Source organism: Mesoplodon densirostris, chromosome 4 (assembly GCF_025265405.1).
Source record: "Mesoplodon densirostris isolate mMesDen1 chromosome 4, mMesDen1 primary haplotype, whole genome shotgun sequence".
Classification (NCBI taxonomy): Eukaryota; Metazoa; Chordata; class Mammalia; order Artiodactyla; family Ziphiidae; genus Mesoplodon; species Mesoplodon densirostris.
This window is the reverse complement of record NC_082664.1, coordinates 122,294,549-122,318,664: the sequence shown is the minus strand read 5'-3', so window position 1 is coordinate 122,318,664 and position 24,116 is coordinate 122,294,549. Positions and strand designations below refer to the sequence as shown.

Below are 24,116 nucleotides of genomic sequence, written 5' to 3'. Positions count from 1 at the left end.
TTCTAGGTCAGGGAATAGGGCTCGGTGTATCCCGGGGGTGCCGGGTGGGTTTGAACCCCAGCTGTGCTACCCATGACCCTGGAGAAGCTACTTATGCTTTTAGAGCCTCATTCGGTCAACAGTAGTTATTCTTGATTAATTTGTGAAGACCCTCTCTCCAAACAAGGTCAGATGCTGAGGTACGGACGTTAGGATTTAAACATATGAACTCTTGGGGGACACAGTTCAACCCATAACTAGTATATAGTTCTATCATTATCGACAAACATTACTGTCATGTAACTACCACCACGATCAAGATATAGAACAGTTCCATTGCCCACCAAAATTCTCCTGTGCCTTTGTGGTCAACTTTTTCCTTCAAACCTGGCACCTGGCATCCACTCATCTGTTTCTGTCCTCATAATTTTTCATTTTCCAAAATTTCATATTACTGTATATAACAGTATGTAGCCTTTTGAGTCAGCTTCCTTTTGCTTATGTGTAATACACATGCATTTGAGATTTATCCATATTGTTCCATATATCAATAGTTCATTCTGTTTGTGGCTGAGTTGTGTTCCATTGTATGGGTATACTACACTTGTTGATTCCCAAGTTGAGGGACACTTCAGTGTTTGGTGATTTTGAATAAAGCCATTTTAACTTTCATGTACAGTTTTTTATGGGTGCATAAGTTTTCATTTCACCTGGGTCAATGCCTAGGAGTGGAATTGCTGAGTTGTGTAGTAAATGGTTTTTGAATTTAATACAGAGCTCCAAGCTCTTCCAGAGTGGCTGTACCCTTTTGTATTCCTGTGAGTAATGTCTAAAAGTTCTAGTTCCTCTGTATCATCAGATCATGGTATTGTCTGAGTTGTTTTTGTTTTTGTTTCTTTTTTGCCATTTTAACAGGTATTAGTGATACCTCAAAAAAAAAACCCAGTAGTTATTGGGCACCTACTATGTGCTCTTCTCTCTAAGCCCTTGGGATACATCACTGAGCAAAACAAATATCCCTGCCCTCAGGAAGCTTATGGTCCAGCATGGTTTCCTTGTCTATAAAATGCCAATAATGAAGCACATTATGAGGTTATTTTTAGAAGAAATGAAGTAATGTGTACAAAGTATGTAGTGCAGTGCCTGACATACAATAAACACACAATAAATTGTAGCTTCTAGTGCTATTATTGTTAATAAAGTCAGTTTTGTCTGTATTTGAGTGTCAAAAGCAGAAATAGATATGATCCAGCAATCCCACTTCTGGGTATATATCCAAAGGAAAGAAAATCATTATCTGGGAGAGATATCTGCACTGCCCAGCCCCCCGCCATGTTCGTAGTATTGTTCACAATAGCCAAGGTATGGAAATAATCTAAGTGTCTGTTGACAGATGAATGGATAAAGAAAATGTGGTATTTGTTTATAATGGAATATTATTCAGCCTTTAAAAAGGAAGGAAATCCTGCCATTAGCAGCAACATGGATGGACTTGGAGGGCATTATGCTAAGTGAAATAAACCAGACACAGAAAGGCAAATACTGTATGGTATCACTTATATGTGAGATCTGAAAAAAAAAGTCAAACTCAGGAAAACAGAGTTGAATGATGGTTGCCAGGGGCTGGGGGTGGGGGATATAGGAAGAGGTTGGTAAAGGGTTCAAACTTTCAGTTATAAGATGAATACGTTCTGGGGATCTAATGTATAACATGGTGACTATAGTAGATAATACTGTATTGTATACTGAAATTTACTAAGAGAGTAGAACTTAAGTGTTGTCACGTATACACACAAAAAAGGTAAATATGTGAAGTGATGGATGTGTTAATTTGACTGTAAGAATCCTTTCGCAATGCACATGTATACCATATCATCATGTGCATACTTTCAATATGTTACAATTTTATTTGTCAATTATATCTCAACAAAGCTGGGGGAACGAAGCAGAAACAGAGAAAGTTAAGTTTGTTCATTATGGAGAACCAATAATACCAAATGCCTCAATAAAGTAACTTAATTGATTAATTAATTTTTCCTTAGGGTTCCAAAATTGAACATGAACCCCCTAAAATCAGTCCCTCTTTGCCCTGTTATGATTACCATCGGTATTTTGAGTTCTTGGGCCATTTAGTATTTGGCTCCCCGGGCTGGCTGGTTCTCCAAAGACTTTTTGGCTGATGATCATGATTTACACATTATCTGGACCTCTGGCTCCATATAGAATTTTATTTCTTTTAAGTAGCTTTAAAAACAGACCCTGAAAAGAAATGGACTGCTTTGTCCTTGTAAATCAACACAACCCCTTTGGAAAGCAATTTGGCAATAAAAGTCAGGAACCATAAAAATGTTCATTTGCCTTCACCCAGTCACCCCACTCCTGGGGATTCATTTTAAGGAAATAATTAGCAGGAGAAAAAAAAGTTTTTTCAACAGAGATGTTCATGACAGCAGGATGGTTAGGGATATTATGGTATACCGTAACTCATTAAGATACGTAACAAGAACAATGATAATTAGGAAGATGTAGAAAGTACATATAATATAAAGGCAAGTGAAAAACAGAATATGAAAGTATATGAACCCTATCTCAACCTCTTCAAAGTATAGTTTTCTATATAAACAACATGGGTAAGTGTTTCCTTCTCAAATTTCCTTAATATTTTTATAATACAAAGTGTAAAATATTTTAAAATTCAGAAAAGAAAGAATTCAAGTACTTCCAATGCTACCCAAGTTGATATCAGAGTTAGACATACTTAATAACAGATCCCAGTTCAGTGTCGCCTTAGTTCTCTGAGTTGGGGCAGGTAATTTAACCTCTCTGAGCCTGTTTCCTCATCCAAATATGAGGATAATGGTACCAACTTTTTAGAGTTGCTCTTGGTTTTCATGAGACACTGTATATAAAAGGGTCATTGCTTAGGACGTGGGGAGTACTTTATAAGTATTAGTTCCCTTTCTCCATGTTTATTATTTTTTCTGCCAATGTTTCTATCTCATTGTTGGCAGCAAAACACCTAGGATCTAAACCCCAAAGATAATTCAGAAGTGGACTGTGTATGGGACACTAATTACACCAAGTATTCATGGAAACTGAGGCAATGGGAAGAGTCCTGTGTGGAATCTTAATACTGGATCATAACAGCCTTCACACAGAGAAGATAAGCAGTGCAGTTCGACTCACATGTCCACCAATGTCTGAGGAAGAAGAAAGGGGAGCAGGATTCAGGTGTTTTGTTTTTTTTTTCTTTTATTTGCGGTACGTGGGCCTCTCACTGTTGTGGCCTCTCCCGCTGCGGAGCACAGGCTCCGGACGCGCAGGCTCAGTGGCCATGGCTCACGGGCCCAGCCTCTCCGCGGCATGTGGGATCCTCCCAGACCGGGGCACGAACCCGTGTCCCCTGCATCGGCAGGCGGACTCTCAACCACTGCGCCACCAGGGAAGCCCGATTCAGGTCTTTTTTACCTGTGGGCATCCTATTGACTCCAGACCTACTCAGAAAACTGAGAGTCGCGTGAATCCTGGTGAAGGCAGCATTTATCTCTGCTAAGATTAGAAACATGGAATTTATTGCCTGTCATCCAAAGGGTCAGGACATGATTGATTGTGGACAAGGTTTTTGTTCTGAATTTATAAGACTATCAGAGCCTGCTGGCACCTCCCTGCCCTGGGAATTTGATATTATCCCAAAAGAAAATGAAATAGAGCATGCTTATTTGTTGAAAGTAGGTCTTAAACATTAACTGACTTCAGGATATAAAAATAAATGTTCCTTCCAGACACGTGGTTTGAATGAGAGTTGGCTTCTTGAACACCCCACTGGCCCAGTCACAGTGATTAGTCCAGGATGGACATGTGACCCAAGCCGAGCCAAATGGAGTCCTTTCCTGGGACTTTTCATGTGGGCTCAGGGGAAGAGACTCCCTGGGAAGTTGTGAGCACAGGTGCTAGCAGTGGTCCTGTTGAGGCTGACGGAGAAGCCAGCCCAAGAGAATGAGACCTGTCAGGCTTAGGGAGTCTTTTTCTACTCTGGAGACAAAGTAGCCCAACTCTTATTCATAAGATATTCCACCAGGTCTATTATTCATGCACAGATGCTTGCTTTCTTCCCTGTCAATTCTGGGTTTACTTCACCCTTAGATTGTCTTAGTTCTTGCGGGGGATTGGGGGGATGGTTCTTTCACAGTCTTTAGCTATTAACAGCAGCCTTCTTGTCTGCCCCTGTGTCTGGATCACATTTACTCTCTAACATCTGAGCAGACAGTCCCAAAACTAAGAAGCCTTGTAGTTTTCTGGATATCTATGAAGATGGCAGAAAAAAAGGCACAAAGTGGAAATTGCTGATGGAGATGTTTATTATGCTCTGTGTGAATAATCCATAGTCTGTTGCCTTGGGTTTGGGGTACTTTTGCTGGGTAGTGACGTGGGTTTTTCCACACTGCTTTTATTTCACCATGTGCCTGCATACAGAAGCAAGGATAATATTGAGTTTCAGCTGTAGACATTTTTACAGGCTATTCATAAAGGCAATAGCTTCTTTAAAGTCTTTAAAAGTATATAGATCACAGCTTGTAAAATTTTCTAATCAAAAGGTATTAAGAGTACACCAAACATGAACAAAAAACATTTTACAAAGTAATAGATACTAAACAGAATAACTTATAGGGGGTTACACGCATCGTATTTCCATAACCTAACGCAACGAACCAAGATGTGTAATTATCTGACTGGCTTCTTCGTGGCCGCAACCCCAGCGAGCTTCAGCTCCAAATAAGAAGCCAGGGGACTGGACTCCGCGGACAAAGGCTTCCTGCTGGCTGCCCTGTTGGGAGCGAGGGCTGACCAGGGGACATTGTCCCAAGTCTGTGGTCTTCCCTGCTTTGTGTGTCCCAAAGAATTTTAATGTAGCCCTTCATCCAGAAGCATGCAGACTCTGGGAAACGAATTCATTCCCAGTTCCCTCCCCTAAAAGACCAGCAGATAAACTAGAATGTTAGTTCATTGTTTTACAGTGAGAGGTGTCAAGAGTCTACCAGACAAAACCAAATTGACTGGCTGGTATGTTCTGTGGGAAAGCCTACAGGACACCATCTCACTCATATTCACCGAGGGTGCCAGGGTCTCAGAGGCCAGCATCCTCAAGCTGTGAGAACTCAGGGTACCCACTCTCCATTCCAGACACAGAAGTGTTAGGAAAATTGGAATCTGTGTGCAACTTTTCCTCCAGAAGTGTTTTCCGGGCACCCTCGGGCTCTTCCTCACTGAATCAGTGATGGTAAGCTCTGGTAAACATCGCTCAGTTGATGGTAGTTCTCGTCCCCTTTCCGTCATATGACACCCATCTTTCTCTGCTTCTTTCTCCAGTGTTCCATCGAGTGTGGGAGTGGGACCCAACAGAGGGAGGTGATTTGTGTTAGGAAGAACGCTGACACCTTTGAAGTGCTGGACCCCTATGAATGTTCCTTCCTGGAGAGACCCCCCAGCCAGCAATCCTGCCACCTCAAGCCCTGCGGAGCCAAATGGTTTAACACAGAATGGAGCATGGTAAGTCCCGGTGCTTTTGGTAGAGGTTGTGTTAGTACATCATTATGCTTCCCCCCTCCCCCCTCACTGTTGGGCCATCTACTGGGTACCAGGCACTGGGCTCAGCCTTGAGTAGATTCCCTGCAGCAATCAGCCCTACTTGGTCACAGCCAGGGTGCCCTGGACTCAGCCTGCTTGGCGGGGAGTGGGGAGCCTGAGACTGGGACAATCTTGATTTCTAAACTATAGAGGCCATAAAATAGTGACTCTCAAATTTTTGTGTGCATAAGAATCAGAGGGGATCTGTTTGAAACGGCCGATTCTGGGTCCAATGTGGCCAAGGAATTTGCTCCTTAGGTGAGTTGGCTACAGGTGTAACCAACATTTTGAGAAATACTGCTGCAGAGGATTGATGGCTGAAAGGATTCAGGGATGCTGTTGAGAATACAACATCATGAAGTGATCTTGTTATAAATCCCACTGGAGGAATTTCTGTCAGGCCTCCATACCTGTGTGTGTGTGTGTGTGTGTGTGTGTTGTACACTTTTTAAAAATCCTATAGACAATATGGATTATGGGACTGATCCTGTTTTTCTCTTTGAATTGGCTACTAGGAAACTCAAAGCCAAAACTGTGGCCCATCTCTAAGAGAGAGTTTATCAGAATACACAAAGTGACTTATAGGTGTTAATGTTCTCTGGCTTCTCTTTCTCTTTCCTACTTTTATCTTCTTTTTACCCCAGTTTCCTCGCCTATTTTTTATCTTGTGGCCCTCTTATGTATCTATTAAGCCATCTCAAATCCTTTTTGTACGGAAGGAGGGTAAATGAAGAAAGACAGAGCTACAGAGAGACAGAGTGAATAGAGAACTAGGTTAGTAAGGAATGAAATGGAAAAGGATGGAAACAGTGATAAAATTCTTTTTTTTTCAAGTGAAAGAGTTTATTGTTAAGAAACTTCCTAGAACAGAAAAATTCCTCAGGTCATCATTCCCAATGACCATTTCATATGACTTGTACACAAGGGGACCAGTGTTCGTTCTGCTTTTTGTTAGGGAAGATCATCAAGCAGTAGCTGTAGGTGAGTCCAGAGTAGAGGCCAGAGCCTTCCTCAAAATCATTCAAAGGTTATCAAAGGGATTTTCTTATAAAATATGTGGATAAAAGCTGAGAATTCTGTTTTCAGACAGTGTATGACAGCCATTTGGGTATGTGGTGAACCACACCTTGGATGCAAATGGGAATAAAGGAGGTGTTGAGTTTCAAAGATGTTTTGCCAACTTCTGGGAAGTACCATTTTATTATTTTGATATTGGCCAAGGCCCTTGAGAAAGCAGGAACAGATCACTATTTTCTTCTGCCATTCTGCTTAGAGAGTCTAGAAAGGACCAAACTCACCAGGCCACGTCAAAGGCCACCAACTCCAAAGACACCTGCCTTGCCTGGGAACAACCCAGACGTCCCTCAGCAGGTCAGTGGATAAACAAAATGCAGTGCGTCCAAACAATGAGGTACCACTCAGCAACAAGAACGAATGAACTGATACCTCCCACGACTTGGAGGAACTTCAGATGCATTTTGCTAATGAAAGAAAGAACCCCCCCCAAAACTGTATGTTGTATGATTACATTTACATAATATTCTGTAAAAGGAAAAACTATAGGCACAGAGACCAGATCAGTGATTGCCAGAGGATGGAGCAGGGTGAATCTCACTACAAAGGGACAACACAAGAGGATTTGTTGTGTGTGATGAAAGTTCTGTCTTGTTTGCAGTGGGAGATACATGACTCTCTGAATTTGTCAAAACTCAGAACTGTGCACCACAAAAAATGAATTTTTCTGCATGTAAATTTTAAAATAAATAAGTGAACTGAAACTAATATGAAATATATAGTTACCATAGTAGCAAAGATGATGGAAGCAAGACACTTTTAAATTTACCTTGTTTTATAAATTTGAGTTTGGAACTAAGTAAATATTTTATATAATTATAAAACAGGGACTTCCCTGGTGGTGCAGTGGTTAAGAATCCTCCTGCCAATGCAGGGGACACAGGTTCGAGCCCTGGTCCAGGAGGATGCCACATGCCGCAGAGCAGCTAAGCCCATGCACCATAACTATTCAGCCTGTGCTCTAAAGCCCACGTGCCACAACTACTGAAGCCCACGTGCCTAGAGCCCGTGCTCCGCAGCAAGAGAAGCCACCGCAATGAGAAGTCCATGCACCGTAACGAAGAGTAGCCCCTGCTCACCACAACTAAAGAAAGCCCACGCACAGCAACGAAGACCCAACGCAGCCAAAAAAAAAATTTTTTTTTAACAAAATTATTCTGCTTAAAAAAGGAATCCCTAAAAATGGAAAATGCAATGAAACAAATTAACCTAAATATGTATGCAGTTGGTGGCAACAGCACTCTTGCATGTGGCTGTAAACCACAGTAATTTGACTGTCCATCCCTAAGGACAAAAAGGACTGCAGAAACACGTTTGTATTGTTTGCAATAATCACATTTTTAGTGACAGCTGGTGTCCTGTGTTCTGAGATGATTGGGTGTATAATGGGTGATAAAGTAAATGAATAATCTACTTTATGGTACTGTGATAATATATGTACCAGTAAATATGATAGTATGATAGTATAGCTCTATTATCCCCAGTATCCTTGAGAAATAGGATTCTCAACTTAGGAGAAAGAAGATACAGACCAAAAGTAGAAGAGAGTTAAGTGAAAATCCTGTTGTCCTGAATTGGACTTAGAAATATCAGTATGAACTCACAAATTAATTTATCTTAAAAAAATTTTTTCCCTGTTTTATCCACTGAAAGAGCCTGGAAACAATGACCAACCCAGTAGCAAACGGCATGCCTATCAGCCAGAATATGGTTTCAACATACCACTCCCCACTAAAAGGAACCAAGAAGTCTGTGACTGTTATAAGTATAAATTAGATTGGGATGTCTTTTCATACAAGGTATCAAGGAGGTTCTCAAAGACGAGTTCATGTCCAAAGGGCTCAAGAACCAACGTTTGGGCTCCTGATAGCCATTGATGGGGCATCAGTGAGCATCAGTAAAAATAATAACTACCATGGATTTAATGAAATACATCACATATGTTTAAATCCATCCATCTATAATAAGTTTGTAATGATAAAAAAAAACTAATTAGAGGTTCCACCATTGGGGGATGTTAGGGGAACCAACTCATTATTCTGAAAACTGATAAATAAAAGAAAATAGTCAAGAATTTACCCTGTCTCTCCTAAACAAGCCATACCACTGGGTAACCAGAGAGTAAATATATGTGAGGAAGGAGTGGGGATTCTTTACATTCTCTGCTTATAAAAGAAGAAGAGGGCTTCCCTGGTGGCGCAGTGGTTGAGAGTCCGCCTGCCGATGCAGGGGACACTCATTCGTGCCCCGGTCCAGGAGGATCCCACATGCCATGGAGCGGCTGGGCCCGTGAGCCATGGCCGCTGAGCCTGCACGTCCAGAGCCTGTGCTCCGCAACAGGAGAGGCCACAACATGTGAGAGGCCCACGTACAAGAAAAAAAAAAAAAAGAAGAAGAGGTGTTAGGATATTATCACCATTTTTCAACCCCAAATGAACTAATGGATCTGCTTATCAGTGGTTGCTGGCCCCCTACAAAGAGAGACAAACATACACATCCTATGAAGCAGTCTCACCACAAAAAATCAAATCTGCACCTGTTAAGACCTCTTCTGGATCCAATTTCCAATTTACAGGAAATGCAGAAGACAGAGGAACATGTCAAACTGTACCATGGGGATGCAGTCAGCAAAATCCTGACTATGGGAAACTCTACAGGACAAATGACTCAGTTCCTCCAACAAATAAAGTATAAGGGAGAAGAAACACAGGGGAGGGGAACCCATGGATTAAGAGTCGTAAAAGGCATGTCAACTAGCTGCAATATACGGACCTGATGTGGATCCTGATCCCCCCCCAAAAAAAGCACTATTTAAAAAATTGAGATTCACAAGGCAAATGGAAATAGGAGCACTGAATATATCTTTGAAGATAAGGAACTATTGTTGATTTCTAGGTGTAATAATGGTATCGTGGTAATTTTTTAAGAGTCTTTGTTGTTTAGAGCTACAGACAGAAATATTATGGAAGAAGTGATATGATATCTAGATTTGCTTCAAAATAATGGACCTGGGTGGGTACAGACGAGACGTGGCTAGCCATGAGTGGATGTGTGTTGAAGCTGGTTGCTAGGTGCAGGGGAGTTTAATACTCTGTCTCCTTTGGTAGATGTCTGAAATTTTCCAATATCTGTCTTCTCCCGTGTGCTGAGCTAATGGGCTGTCAAGAAATCTAACTTTCTTCCTTTCCCCGGGCAGTGTTCCAAGAGCTGCCAGGGCGGCTTCCGCGTCCGGGAAGTGCGCTGTCTGTCTGATGAGATGACCCTAAGTAATCTCTGTGACCCTCAGTTGAAACCAGAAGAGAAAGAATCTTGTAACCCTCAGGACTGCATCCCTGAAGTTGGTAAGTAGGGAGTTCTATCTTGGAGTAAAATATTAATCTTTCTTAAGGTCCGTCCTGTCCTCTGGTATGAAAATGCCAGATTCATCTAGGTCTCTCTGTGACCTTGTGCCTAGTCATGGAGTTGAAGGGGGTCGGCATCCTTTGGGTATATATTTCATAGTTTAAGGTGCCTGTTGATAACACAGATGGCGATCCAAGCCACCCATCAACAGATAAACTTACATGGGAATTGATTAAAATGGCAATGCACTCAGAGATTTGGTTCCAGCATCCTTATGGCCAAAGTAGATAGATTTCAACTGCATGTTTAAAGAAGAAGAAAAAAATAAAAGCTCTCAGCCCACAGTCACACCTCCCATCAATAATAAACAGCAGGACCGGGATGAAGAGCCACACCGGCCGCCCTTTCTCCTTCCCTAAGTCCAGGCTGCCCCTCGTGCTCAGAGAGTCTTTTCTGTTCTCCTCTGCTACAGATGAAAACTGCAAGGACAGGTACTACAACTGCAACGTGGTGGTCCAGGCCAGGCTCTGCGTCTACAACTACTACAAGACTGCCTGCTGCGTCTCCTGCACGCGCGTGGCCAACAGGCACTCGGGCTTCCTGGGGAGCAGATAACACCCCGCTCCGCAACCGTGGGCAGGTCAGGGAGTCTGTGAGCAGTGGGACTGGCTGACTGCTGCCCCTCCTGGGGGCTCCCTGGCCTGTGGAGCTGCCAGCCAACTTAGCACCCCACCTTCATAAAGTGTACACACGGTGCCCAGGAGCAAGGCCACAGTTGTCCTTTGAGCATCACCGTGAACTGCTGACCCCTCCTTCAGAAACCTGGCACCTGCGCTCTCTGCAGACCGAGCGGTGGGGACTGCATGCAGCTCTTGGCCGACTCCCGTCCTGGCACTTTCTAAGTCAGCAGTCAGGCCCTGTCTGGGCACTGCCTAGCCCCAGTGCTGCTGGCCTTTCTAATACCAGCGCCCCTTGGAGAATCAGAGGAGACAGTCCCCCCACCCCAGAGCCCCCTTAAGCCTTGCTAGGGTGCCTGCATCCCTCTGTTACCTCAGCCCGGCTGTGCCTATTTTTACTCTCAAAGACATTAGGCTCTTTTTCAGCCTTGTGACACAAATATCTCATGCCAGTTTAGAGCTTTATTGTTTTGCAGGTGTATTCAGAGATATTAGCTCATTAGCGGCTGTGAGCACAGCGCCCCAGAATGGGAGTCAGGGAATGAATCATTGTCCCCATTTTACTGACAAGGAAACTGAGACTAAACTTAGGTAACCTACCTGCCACGTTATCGGGTAATTGACCCATTCAGTGACAGAGCTGAGTTCTGACCCCAGTCATCTGACCACAAAGCCCTCACCCCGAGGGCTGTCCAGAAGGCTTAGGTCTGCAGGATGTGGCTTCATTTCAGACCTAGAGGCTGAGAAGTTTCCCATTCAGCAAACAAAGCCCAGACCTTTGAATTCTTTCCTCGGGCCAAAAGTCGCCTTTATCTCCTGCCCTCAGTTGTTTCAGGAGTCTGTTTCTTTTTTCCCTTCCCCCACAAAGTCACAGGTCCTGGTGACAGGACTCTGCACAGTTTCTTAAACCCCATCCTTAATGGAACTATGCCATGAGGTAAGAAAGCCACTGGGGTAGAAAGGTGATTGCCTGAAATTCTGATTCCTCTCCCCAGTGGTACATGCCGCCCATGGAATCCTAGATCGTGGATCCTTTGGCCTTTTGTCTCCCAGAGCAGATTTCCAGAGCACACAGCTCTGTCCCCTGGGCTCTCACCCCTTCCTCAGCCATCTCTCCTGGGTCCTTCCCTACACATCGCCCAGTGGAAAGTCTAACCAACCTGTCCCAGCAAAAGCCCTATATTTATATTAGAAAGAGTCTCCCTGAGGTCTTTCTGGTTTGATTTGCAGATGTCTCTCTGTGACTTTGCATCCCTCCCTTCCCCCATGACTCACAACCCATATCCCCCCTCCCAGATGTGAGCACTAAGATCTATATTAAGGCAGCCAGCCTGGGAAAAGGGGCTGTGAACTCCTCCACGATGGCCGCAGCGGCAGGGTCTTCCCTGATTCACTTCACATAACTCTGTAGTTCCCAAGGCCTCTGGCTGGAAGGGGAATGCAGTGCATATGAAAGATAAACTATCTGAAAAATCAGTGAGGATAAAGAAGGGGGGACGTATATATATATATATATATATATATATATATATATATATATATATATATGTATGTATTCTTACACCCACTAAGAAAAATAATCAGGCTGAGCAAATTGGAAGCGTATAGAAAATTTATCTTATTTAGTACTATGGTCCTGGGCGTATTTCCCTTTCAAAGCAAGCATTTGCTTTGAAATTCATAGCAACTGAGTTTCTCCCGTGAGCCCTTTAACCCAAAAATCTGCTAATTTGATGATGATTTGCAGCTTTTGGAAGCAGTATCACCAGCTCAGTCTTGCACACTCCATTAGGTTCCCACTACCCTTGAGCTTTCAGAAGTTCTATTTGGCCTTTTTATGTGACCTTCTCTTTCTGGAGAGCCCCAGCCATCATTTCCCCCAAAGCACCCTATCTCTCCTGATCCTTATGTAACTCATGCAATAAGCAGCAGGACAGAGGCCCAGATTCCTGTGCCCACCAAGCAAAAACAGACCAGAGAGGCCAAGCATATGGCTGGTTTCCATCCAGCACCCACTCTTTCCCTCTCGCCACTTGCCTTTGCTTCTTGTCCCAAGGGAGGGTTTCCTTTATGCAACTACTGTCAGATGTTGCTGTACAAGCCAGTCATTTGAAGGATTCTTTGGAGGAAGCTTTCTTTACCTGCCGGAGGACAGAGCAAGATCAGTGGGTGGAAGAGCAGAAAGGCTGATTTCAGCTCCGATTGCGGGAAAACCTTCTAGCCATCCAGGCTGCCCAGCGCAACAGAGGTATGGTGTCCTAATGAGTGAGCTCTCCAGCCTAAAAGGGATTTCTCCACCAAGTGGCAGGTGAGCATCCTGGGTCCTTCCACCTCAGGATTCTCACGACTGGGCTGGGGCAGTGACGGCTTTGTCTCTGACATCCAGCAGTGTCCTGTGGCTCCTAAATGTCACCCAAAAGTTCTTTAAAGGGACAGTGGTCCTCTCATGAGAACGGCCATCCTGCCTGTTGTGGAATTGGATAGGAGCAAATAAATCAACCCCATGTCTTCAGGGGAAAGAAGTACTGAAATTAGGGGTCTTTTTTCTCTTGCAACAAATAGTTGAGTTAATCCTGGAATTCATTTATGTCTGGAAAGCTTATAAGTTGCTAGATGAGGGGTTTTATCAGCTTGACTTGGAAATCCAATTTTTACTAATCTCCTTGTTTCTTATATCAACGTCTAAATGCCTTTGTTCTTAGCACAACACACATGATAATGTCCTTTAGTATTTTCAGCGACAATGTTCCTTCCTCCCTCCAGAGATGCCTCTTTCTCATTTTCTTGTCCCCTTATCTCACCCTCTCCTTCCCATGACCCACCATCTCCTCCTCAGTCCTCTGCTTCGTCCCTTAACTGACCATGATGCAAAAATGAAATTTACATTTTAATACAGCTTTTTTTTTCTGTGTACCAGATTGCCTCAGTCCCTGCTCTGAATTTTGAAATTAGATAAATTAAAGCTGTTCTGTGTTTTTCTCACAAAAAAATCAACAAAACTGCAAACAGAAATAGTTTGCTTTTTTTACTATCACTTATTGGAAAAGGAAAGTGTGCCCCTTGCAGCCTAGGCAAAAGCCATTCAGTGCAGCCCATCCTCCCCATCCTCACGTGGACTCGCCTTTCTCCCCTTAGAAAAGGAACAGCATAAGAAATAGGGCATTTAAAAAAAAAAAAAAAGCTTGTAAATTCGGCCACTAGATGGCGTCAGTTCATTTCATTAAAGGCGTGTACAGTGCCCCCTGCTTGCGAGCTGGTGGGGAAGCCAGATGAGCAGGGCCAGTCCCCGCCCTAGAGGAGCTGCACTGTGACAGAAGCACTCAGAACTGTCCCCATCTGTCCCGTTGCCTTACTTCTCTGGCCCAAGGCTCTTGGGGTGTGTATCATTTACTCACCCTCAAAGTGTTTTTCAACACTCTTTCCTTTAAAAAGAATGACTTTCCAGAGGGATGAAAATGAGGGACACTGGCTTCATTTCTTTTTGTCAAGCTGTGTGGCAGGGAGAGAAACCCAGATGTTACTAGTAACTTTCTAAACCAGTGGCTCTCTTTTTCTTTAATATAGCCACTTTAGAATTTGAATATCTGCTTTCTAATGTCAAAGACATAAATATAAGTGGTAAAAAGAAACATGACTTCTCTTGAAACAGGCTGAATAGTCAAACCTGAGGGAACCTCTATCAGCCTGGCAGGTGGAGGCCAACATTTGATCCTGCCATATGAAACACTTTTTCTGTGGCTTAGATGGGAAATTAGACACCTTCCTGATGAAATTGGTGGATGCCAAGAAGCTGGAGAGGTAACACTTGAATGACACGTTCTAGTACCAAAAAAGTCTGGGAGACTAGAACAAAACCTGGGATCTTCAAAATTCACCAGGAAGCAACATAAAGTCCCACCTTTGTATTAAAAAAAGAAACACTATACAAGTACAAGGTGGGGGAGATGCAAGAGTTTCAGTGGATGAAGCTCAGTGTGAGTCCAGAAAGTGGGATGGAACTACCCCCAAACACACACACACACACACACACACACACGCACACAACACACGACATTCAGGCTACATAAGGAGAAAATGTTGGTGAACCGTATTTGTGATTGTTGGAAACTTTAAAAAGAATATTGGTAACGTATAACATTCAGATGAGCACACCCAATCCTGATGAGGGGCACAGACTCTGAGAAGCAGTGGAAAGGACTTCATGAGAATGTTTAGCCCGGGGGAGAGCCATCCTAGGACCAGAAGGTAAAAGCTGCAGGGAGACACATTTTACTTCTTGCAGAAGAACCACCTTTCTACAAGTGAGAGCCTTCAGAAGGTAGAGCGCTCTGTGGTTGGTGGTGACTGACCCATCCCTGGAGGTCTCAGCAGAGGTTTAATGGCCATTTGTCATGGATGCTGAAGGGAGGATTCGAGCACCCAGCTGGGGCAACAGGACTTTTAAGATTCTCTCCAATCTGGGTTTTGGTGACTCTGTAAGTAGAACAGCTTCAAGTGATTCACCTGGTCTGGGATGGCAAGTACACAGCACACGTACTTCCCATTTCTACCATTTTGAACCCAGGGGCGCACCCCTCTCCAGGGCTGAATGTGGCCTCATACCTCGGAGAACCACTAGCCAATTGGTCAGAGCTGCCCTGTCTGGTCCTGCTTCATAGATGAGTAACCAGTTGTCCCGATGACTAGTTCCCTGCCCAGGGTCACACACCTTGATGGGGGCAGAACCTCGACTAGACTAGCACCCTTTGAATACTATCTCACTTTCTCAACTCACTTTGCTTTCTTGTGCCTTTGCTGGAGCTACGTCATTCTCTCCCCTCTCAACCACACTCCTGCTTCTTTCTATTCAGTGGGCAACAGTGGGAGACTGCCATCTTGCTGAGGAAAAGTGACCTCCACAGGGTGGGATTCTCTAGCCAGCTTTCTTAGCAGCTTCCAGATGTTGAGCCCCTTGCCTCAGTGAGAGGAAAGCCATTCTGTTACATAATTTCCACCTGCCTTGACCCCCAGATCCCCACCATTCAGTTTGATGGAAGGATATACTTTGTTATAACTTATTATTTTGTCCTTTGTAAATACAAGATGTTTATAGGAAATGTGTATTCTGAACTCTACCAGCAGAATGAGTCACTACACCAAAATAGTTCTATTATTTAGAATATGTTAATTACAAAGGGACCTAATAGGTATTTATTTACATATTCGATCCACATTTGTGTAAAATTATTTGATCCTACTAACCCAGCTTCCCGGAAGGTTGCTGCACGTGATGTCTTATTCCAAGTCCATAGTTACAATTTAGCATACTGATTAGCCAAATTCCTGGGTTTTAAGATCAAATATAAATGACTCGGCTTTTCGACTCATTCAGGGGTTTTTACCCCTCGGATTATACCTGAAACAGGTCTCTCTGGATTGCCACCTTTCCACCTTGAATATCATATTTGCTCATGTAATCTGCCATCTCCTCATCCTCAAACATTTGAAGAAGGAATTAGGAGGGTCTTTTTCATCCCTTCTCTTTGTCTTGCCTCGTTCCTTGGAATCACCAGCAGGAAGTTGTTGGGGAGGCTGGCTTAGAGCTGTGAGGGAGGCAGGGTCCCCTGGCAAGGGCAGGGAGGGGTGTAAGAGAGGTGATGCATTCACTGCTCTGACCACGCCTCCAGGGCCCCCGCTGGACACTGCTGAGTGGGAGCTCTGGGTTGTCAACTGCACAGCCAGGAGCAAGGAACCCACAGAATACCCCATCCACCCCAGGTCACCCGTACGGTGTCAATTATTGCTTAAAGAGGCAGAGGCGCATTATATGAGTAAATAATCAGTTTTCTCTTCAGCAAAAATGACAACTATTTTTGTGTATGACTAATTTATTTTTATTATTGTAAAAATACAATAAACTGGTTTTAAAATGTCAGCTTTGTTAACATGTCTGTGCTTTCTCAGGCCTTATTCCATTTCTACTCACGTCGCTTCGCACAGCCCTCTAAAAAGAAGAGCTGAGCCCTTTAGAGATCGGTTGGTCTGTGGGACTTTGGCTCTGGGGGCGCCTGGACCCCTAAGAGGACAGGGAGTGCAGGACATCAGCCTGCTGGTACCCTGGTCCTCAACCTTGGCTGAGGAGCTTAAGATAAAACATTCAGGCATGTGCACTTCTACAGGATTTCATTTTTGTTTTGTTTTGTTTTACAGGATTGCACTTTTACAGGTATTTCTTTAAACCTCCCCCAGGAGGCAGAAAGTGTTGGGACCCACTGTGCTGATTCGTGCGGCTCCATCTCTCAACTGGAATACAACTTCTTCCAACTCTCCTCGGGCTGACTTTACCTTGGGCTTGAGCTTAGCAGAGTGTTTGACAAAATCTTTCAGGTTATCTTGATGCCTAATAACGTGAAATATGACTTAGGTCATAAAGCCCATTGAAAGTCACCCTGGACGAGAGAGTCTCTAGTAGAGTGCCTACAGGCTCTGTCCTTGACACTGGCTGCCCTGCAGCAGCAGCATCAGTAACTCTCAGAAAATTATTATTGTGCCTCAGATGTGCTTCCCATCCCTCCCATCCACATTTTCTGCCTGAAAAATCACTCTTTTTTTTTTTTTTTTTGCGGTACGCGGGCCTCTCACTGTTGTGGCCTCTCCCGTTGCGGAGCACAGGCTCCAGACACGCAGGCTCAGCGGCCATGGCTCACGGGCCCAGCCGCTCCACGGCATGTGGGATCTTCCCGGACCGGGGCAGGAACCCGTGTCCCCTGCATCAGCAGGCGGACTCTCAAAGACTGCACCACCAGGGAAGCCCTACTCTTTTTTTTATTGCGGTAAAATTCACTTAACAAAATTCACTGTTTTAATCATTTTAGAGTGTGAACCTGCATCAGTCTCTCCGGCTGCCGGGCTCCACCGCTTCTCCGCTGTCCACTTCAGCTTCCTGCCGCCCTCCTGTCTTCTGCATGCCCGGTCCGTCCCCCAGTGGCACTAACGTGGTCTCCTCAGGGCGCTCTGCCAGCAGAGCAGTGGCCGCCGGTGCGGCGAGATCCATGGTCTGGCAGAGGAAAACCGCCAGCTGCGGAGAGGAGCGCAGGCCGCACTACCCGAGCCGGCACGGGGGGGATGTGGCGATTCTAAACAGAGGATTCACCGGGGCTCAAAGTTGGCCCGGTTCCAGTATTGGTTATGAGTCTTCTGTTCGTCGCTTCTGTATTTATGTTGCACATTTGGGGCAAGTACACTCGTTCATAGATTCAGCTACATCCATCTATCTGTCATCTGAAGAAGAAAGGAAAAAACCCCAGCATATCTTGGACCAAAAACATGGTGATTTTCTGTTCATGAGAAAGAAAGTTTTCTGTAAGCTAACTGTTTTACAGGGAACTTAATGAGAATTGATTTTAAGGAATCAATTTTTTTTCTATGGCTCATAAACTTTTTAATTCATAAAAAACGTGTGAAATTCAGTGGTATTTAGTACACTGTTGTGCAACCATTGCCAGAACATTTTATTTATTCTGGCATTTATCCAAATTCCATTTATTCTTCAACACCCAAATCAGAAGTCTACCATGTGCCAGACACTGTGCTGAGAACCCTCACACATGCTGTCTTAAATCTTCACAGCAGACCTAGGGAGTTGGAATGTTGTCCCCTTCTAGAAATGAGAACATTGAGACTCAGAGAGGTTTCGTGTCCAGCTAACACTTGGTGACACTAGGATTCTACTGTCGGCTTCCCCTAGAGGCCAGCCTGTGTCTTTCCCATGTCCATCTCCCCAGGGCCTGGCGTGTCACATGGTCTCAGCGTATATTAGTTCCAGTCTCTCCACATTGATTCCAATCAATGACTAATTGCCCAAGGACTGGATGGGTGCTTGGCTGTTGATAAGAAAGTGCAGTGCTGTTTAGTTTACCCATGCTCAGTATGACAGTGTGAGCAGAGGCTGCATTTGAAGATGTACAGCTGCCCCTGAGAGGGAGGTCAAAAGCCCCTGTTCAGGGGTCAGACCCAAGCTGGACCCCTTGGTCTCCAGTTCTGGGACCGACACGTTGTATTTAGTCAATTGGCCACCAGGAAAGAGCCCAGAGGATCAGGATGGTGACTGGGATGGGGACCGGGATGGGGGAGGGAGGATCTGGAGGGGTAACTGTCTTCAGCCATCTCCAGGCATCTCTAGGGACAGACAACAAGATCTACCTCCAGCAGATCAGAAAGAGAAGGGCCTGTGAGTCAGACTTGGTTCAAAATAACACGTTCCTGTAATAGACTCAGCGACAGTGACCCTCAAAAAAAGAGTGATCACCGATATTGCTTATATGCAGAATGTTAAAAAAATGATACAAATGAACTTATTTACACAACAGAAACAGAGACTTAGAGAATGAATTTATGGTCACCAGGGGGGAAGGGTGGGGGGAGGGATAGTTAGGGAGTTTGGGATTGACATGTACACACTGCTATGTTTAAAATGGATAACCAACAAGGACCTATGTTAAAATTTTTTAAATTAAATAAATGAGTAAATAAATAAGAGTGATCAGGAACATTTGGGCAGAGAGAAAATTTGAACATGGCCTGTACTTAAGATGACACAACTGAATCCACGTAAAACTTCTTGGATGTGAAGGTGGTGTTTGGTCGGGCAGGAGTACACACTGTGGCAGTCCTAGGGATGAAGGTCACAAGGTCTGCAATTTACTTTCACGTGGGTCATCAGTAAAATTGTGTGTGTGTGCACGTGTATGTGGAGAGAGAGAAAGAATACGTGCAAATAAGGTAAAATGCACTTTGCTGAATATTAGTGAAGGGTATGTAGTATTCGTTATATTATTCTTCTCTGAGGTTTGAGATTTTCTAAAGTAAAAAGTTGGAGAGAATAAAGTACAAAAAGAGGACAGGGGAAGGGAAACTAATATTTTTGGCAGCAGCCAGAGCCAGTCCTGGGTGAAGCTTATCGTCACTGAGGCTGGGAAACCCTAACTTATTGAGCACCTACTATGTGCCAGGTGTCCTCTAGGTCCTTTTTTTTTTTTTTTTTTTTCTTTTTGCGGTATGCGGGCCTCTCACTGTTGTGGCCTCTCCCGTTGCGGAGCACAGGCTCCGGATGCGCAGGCCCAGCGGCCATGGCTCACGGGCCCAGCCGCTCCGCGGCATATGGGATCCTCCCAGACCGGGGCACGAACCCGTATCCCCTGCATCGGCAGGCGGACTCTTAACCACTGCACCACCAGGGAGGCCCAAGGTCCTTTTACATCATTTAATCTTCAAGATAACACCTTCGAAGCAAACACTTCATTTTGTGGCCATTTTATGGATAAATAAATTGAGATGCAAAGAGAATATAGCTGGGAAAACCAGGTCTCAGCCAGATGAGGAAATATTTTGATCACACAGGTCCTAAGTGGCTGAGGAAGTCGAACACATATCTGTCTGGTCTCAAAGAGTGTGCTTGTCCCTCTGCGTGGCACTGCCTCTCCCGAAGAACTGCATAAACCCATGTGCAAGACAAAAACTCCCTTGAAAACTAACTTAACCCAGAACTTACTCCTTGAGCACGTAATACACATTACAGCAGATGTTGTTGTTGATTATTGTGGCTTCACAAAGATTCTCATGCTCGGGGTGGAGTGCCCGACAACAGTGGGCAGCACACTTCTATGATATGTACACACACACAGACACACAGACACAGAAACACACACAGACACATACAGACACACACAGAAAGACACACAAAGACACACACACAGACACACACATACAGACAGACACACAGAGACACACAAAGACACACAGACACACACGCAGACACACACACACACCACTGCCTCCAGAGAAAATGCTTCAAGGAGACGCCTCTACTTCTCTGTCCTGTTTTCATATATGGATTCCAAAAATGTGTTCTTCAGAGGCCAGAGTCAACCCTGTTTGGAGGCTGGCCAGGTGGGAGGGGGAACAAGAGCAGTGGGACCCAAAGGATCAAATGTGCTTGAACTTGATACCAGTATCAGCCTCTGCCTCGCTCTACCGGTCAAAGCCAATCACAGGGAAGGGAAATACGCAGATCCCTCCGCCTGCTCCTGCCCTCGGAGCTCTGCTCCTCAGATCCCAGGCATTCTCCCTCGGGATTCACTGTGCATCACCAGGCTTTGAGCCTCCCCAGTTGTGACAACCGTTCACGCACTCGCTCCTGTGCCTGATGCTCTGCTAGCACTGAATACGCAGTAGCGCAGCCGGAAGACTGCCCTCGGAGCTTACATTCTAAACAGGGATGTAGACAACTCGTGTGTGCCCGGCACGTCAGGCGGTGGTGTGTGTTGGGGCAAACAGCCGAGCTGAGAAGGTGGAGGGGCAGCGGTGGAGACAGGCAGGGGTGCGACTTTAAACAGGATGGTTGGGGCGTGGGAGAAGCCGGCCACGTGGATAGCTGGGTAAGGGTGCCGGGCGAGGAAGCTGCCGGAGTCGAGCCTCCATGGCGCACACAGCGTATTCAGGAACACTGGGGGAGCGGGGCAGCACGGGAGGAGATGAGGTCAGACCCTGGGAGCCAGGGACAGGCTGTGCTTTCACCGTGAGAGGAGAGGCCAGCTGGGGATCTGGGCAGAGGGGTGACAGGATCCGAGTAAGGCCAGCAGCCGGACATGAGCTGCCATTTCTGCCCTTGCAGGAGCTGTGCCCCCAGACACGTATTTTCCTCGGTTAAACCATGAACCTTGGAGGCAAGCTGAGAAATACCATCTCAATGAAAATGTTGATTTATGAAACTCCACTCAGTACAATGTAACAAGAGCCATAAGCTCTTCAGCTTTCACTTAATAATTCCATGCCTGGGAATTCATCCTGAGGAGAGAATTTAATAAAACAGTGTTTTCCCAGAGTGTCTTCAATAACAAGTTTTTTCATTTTGTGCTTTCATGTTAATAATAATCTTTTTTAAATTGGCATGAACATGTCATTGTAAGAGCTGTGTGACTGTAATGAGATTGGACATTCACCTATGCTTAGAAATTTTGCTTTATCTTCACCTTTTAAAAATTATAAATAGCACTGCCATTTAAATAATTGTGCATTAAAAATATATAGGCATGGAGCTTCCCTGGTGGTGCAGTGGTTAAGAATCTGCCTGCCAATGCAGGGGACACGGGTTCCAGCCCTGGTCCGGGAAGATCCCACATGCCGCAGAGCCACTAAGCCCGTGCGCCACAACTACTGAGCCTGAGCTCTAGAGCCCATGAGCCATAACTACTGAACCCACGTGCCACAACTACTGAAGCCCACGTGCCTACAGCCCATGCTCCACAACAAAAGAAGCCATTGCAACGAGAAGCCCACACACTGCAGCTAAGAGTAGCCCCCGCTCGCCACAACTAGAGAAGGCCAGTGTGCAGCAAGAAAGACCCAACACAGACCAAAAAAAAAAAAAAATGTATATATATATATATATATATATATATATAGGCATGAACCTATACACCACGTCTAGTTGACCACCTTACGGCCCAACAAGGCCTTTGTTTCCAGCCCTGGAACCAGGTAGTGTTACATTAATTGTCATGGGCGAGCTAATACGTGAAGAATGGAGTTGAATTTAGCAGTAAAAGGTTTATTCATGCCAAGAAAAGGCCAAATTATGTCACAGACTTGCTGTTTGAAGCAAGGATCCACACAGTAGGGTGGGTAGACAAGAGTGGTGAGTTACTTGTCATTAATGCCAAACCCAAAAGAATTTCCACCATGCATTTCCACCATGCATCCATGTTGTGAGTGTCAATTGAGTTTCAACAAAGCATTATCTATCTTATCAGTGATGTTGCCTTTAATTCTGTTTGTTCTGAAATAGTGTTTTTACTTAATTGGCAATTTCATTTTGATTATGTAGTTCTGTGAGAGTTATAATCCCTCTACTTAGATTCATTTTTGTAACATTGTAATTAAGTATTATTTAATTCAGCATCCCATGTGAGTGAAACAATTATTTTCCTTTACAAGTTGTCTGAACGTCACTCAGGCATGAGCAACCCTGGAATAACCAGCAGCTTGAAGCATCAGACAAATGAAAACAGCTGTTCCAATGCTGATCCACTGATCACCTACTCAGGAAGGGCTGGCTGCTCCTTGGCTGCAGGAAGGGCCTGGGAGAGCTATCAAGGTATCATTACCTGCCCCAGCCTATTCATGAAGGTCACCAGGGCTTCTCTACAAGCAGGCCCTGACAGATTGGTCCAGCAAGGATTCAGGAACATTCAGTTCATTTATGCTGGTGGGACCACACTCTGGGGGAAACAACAGGCAGTTCTGGGTCCAGAAAGTTCTCCAGCTTCCAGGCTCAGGGCACCCACCCTTTATCATCACTCAGGCTCTCTCCCAGGTGATCTCAGTCATCATCTTCTAGGCAACCTCCTCCCACCACCTTTCCATCTTCCCTGCTCTCCCAGCAGCAAGAAGTTAACATCCCAGTCTCTTTTGCTCCATCCTGCCTCCATGCCAAATGTCTGCTGAGTGAGACGTCCTCTGGGACCACGTGTGTTTGCCTAAACCTGTTGCTTTCATACTTTCTTTTCCTACCCATAAAGTATAATGTGACAAAGATTCTCAGGTCATAATTCAGTAAATGTCCTTCCAGCTCAATGCTCCCCAAACCCTGGTAATCTGGGGCTTGAGGCAATCACCTCTAAAATACAGAAAAGCTGAATTCTAGCCAAAAACTAGAGACCGCTCTAACCATTTTGACAAATCATGTCAACAGCCCTTACGGGAATAGGAAATCCTCCTCATAGAAGAACATATCTTTTAATGCCAACCTGGCATTCACCGACGCAATTCAACGAATTCAACATCCATTCCATTCAGCATCCATTTCCTGGATATTTATGATATGTCAGGAGCTCCAATATCTCAGAACAAAACCTTGCAGAGACTCTTGTCATGGGGCGAGGGAGACTCCAAAGAGCGATACTCTGATGTTTTGGTAGAAAAACAAAGCTATGAGTTAAACACTGGGTAACTTTGCCAGGATTCATCACTAAAATAGTTTAAATCTTCTGCTTGAATTTGCAAGTACTAATGGACATTTTTTCCTTTTCTGTAATTTCTAAGGAGAAATTCCCAAATCTCTTGTGCTAGAATTTGGGGAGTGAAACAGTCCCTGGAGTAGAAAAAGCTTTGCTCATGGAGTAACATCTCTATCTTGTGGCCATTCTGGGTATTGAGAGTAGATTAAGCTCCCTCTAATTCTGTGACTTCGTACAACCATGGATCTTAGATATGGGAGAGAACCTGAGAGGTCCTGTAATTCAGTCCCCTGCCTTCACACAGGTAAGGTTTCTTGGCTCCATTATTTCTTTACTGTAACAGCCCAGAGAGGTTACGAGGCTCAGCCAAGGTCACACAGCTATTAAGTACCTCACCTGATACTCCTGCAATCCTCTTGTCACT

General features: G+C 44.7%; 1 protein-coding gene and 1 pseudogene across 2 annotated transcripts in view; both read left to right on the top strand.

Annotated features, from left to right (window-relative positions):
* The window catches only part of THSD4 (thrombospondin type 1 domain containing 4), a 571,330-nt gene extending 554,740 nt beyond the window's left edge, over positions 1–16,590 (top strand). For both annotated transcript variants that reach the window (XM_060097078.1, XM_060097079.1), the window contains 3 exons: positions 5,347–5,526; positions 9,875–10,019; positions 10,493–16,590. In XM_060097078.1, coding sequence (XP_059953061.1) covers positions 5,347–5,526; positions 9,875–10,019; positions 10,493–10,635 — 468 coding nt within the window. In that variant the 3' untranslated portion in view covers positions 10,636–16,590. The remainder of the gene's footprint in view (positions 1–5,346; positions 5,527–9,874; positions 10,020–10,492) is intronic.
* Positions 16,591–17,641: 1,051 nt separating this feature from the next.
* LOC132487488 (protein transport protein Sec61 subunit beta-like) lies at positions 17,642–17,983 on the top strand (annotated as a pseudogene).
* Positions 17,984–24,116: the final 6,133 nt, after the last annotated feature.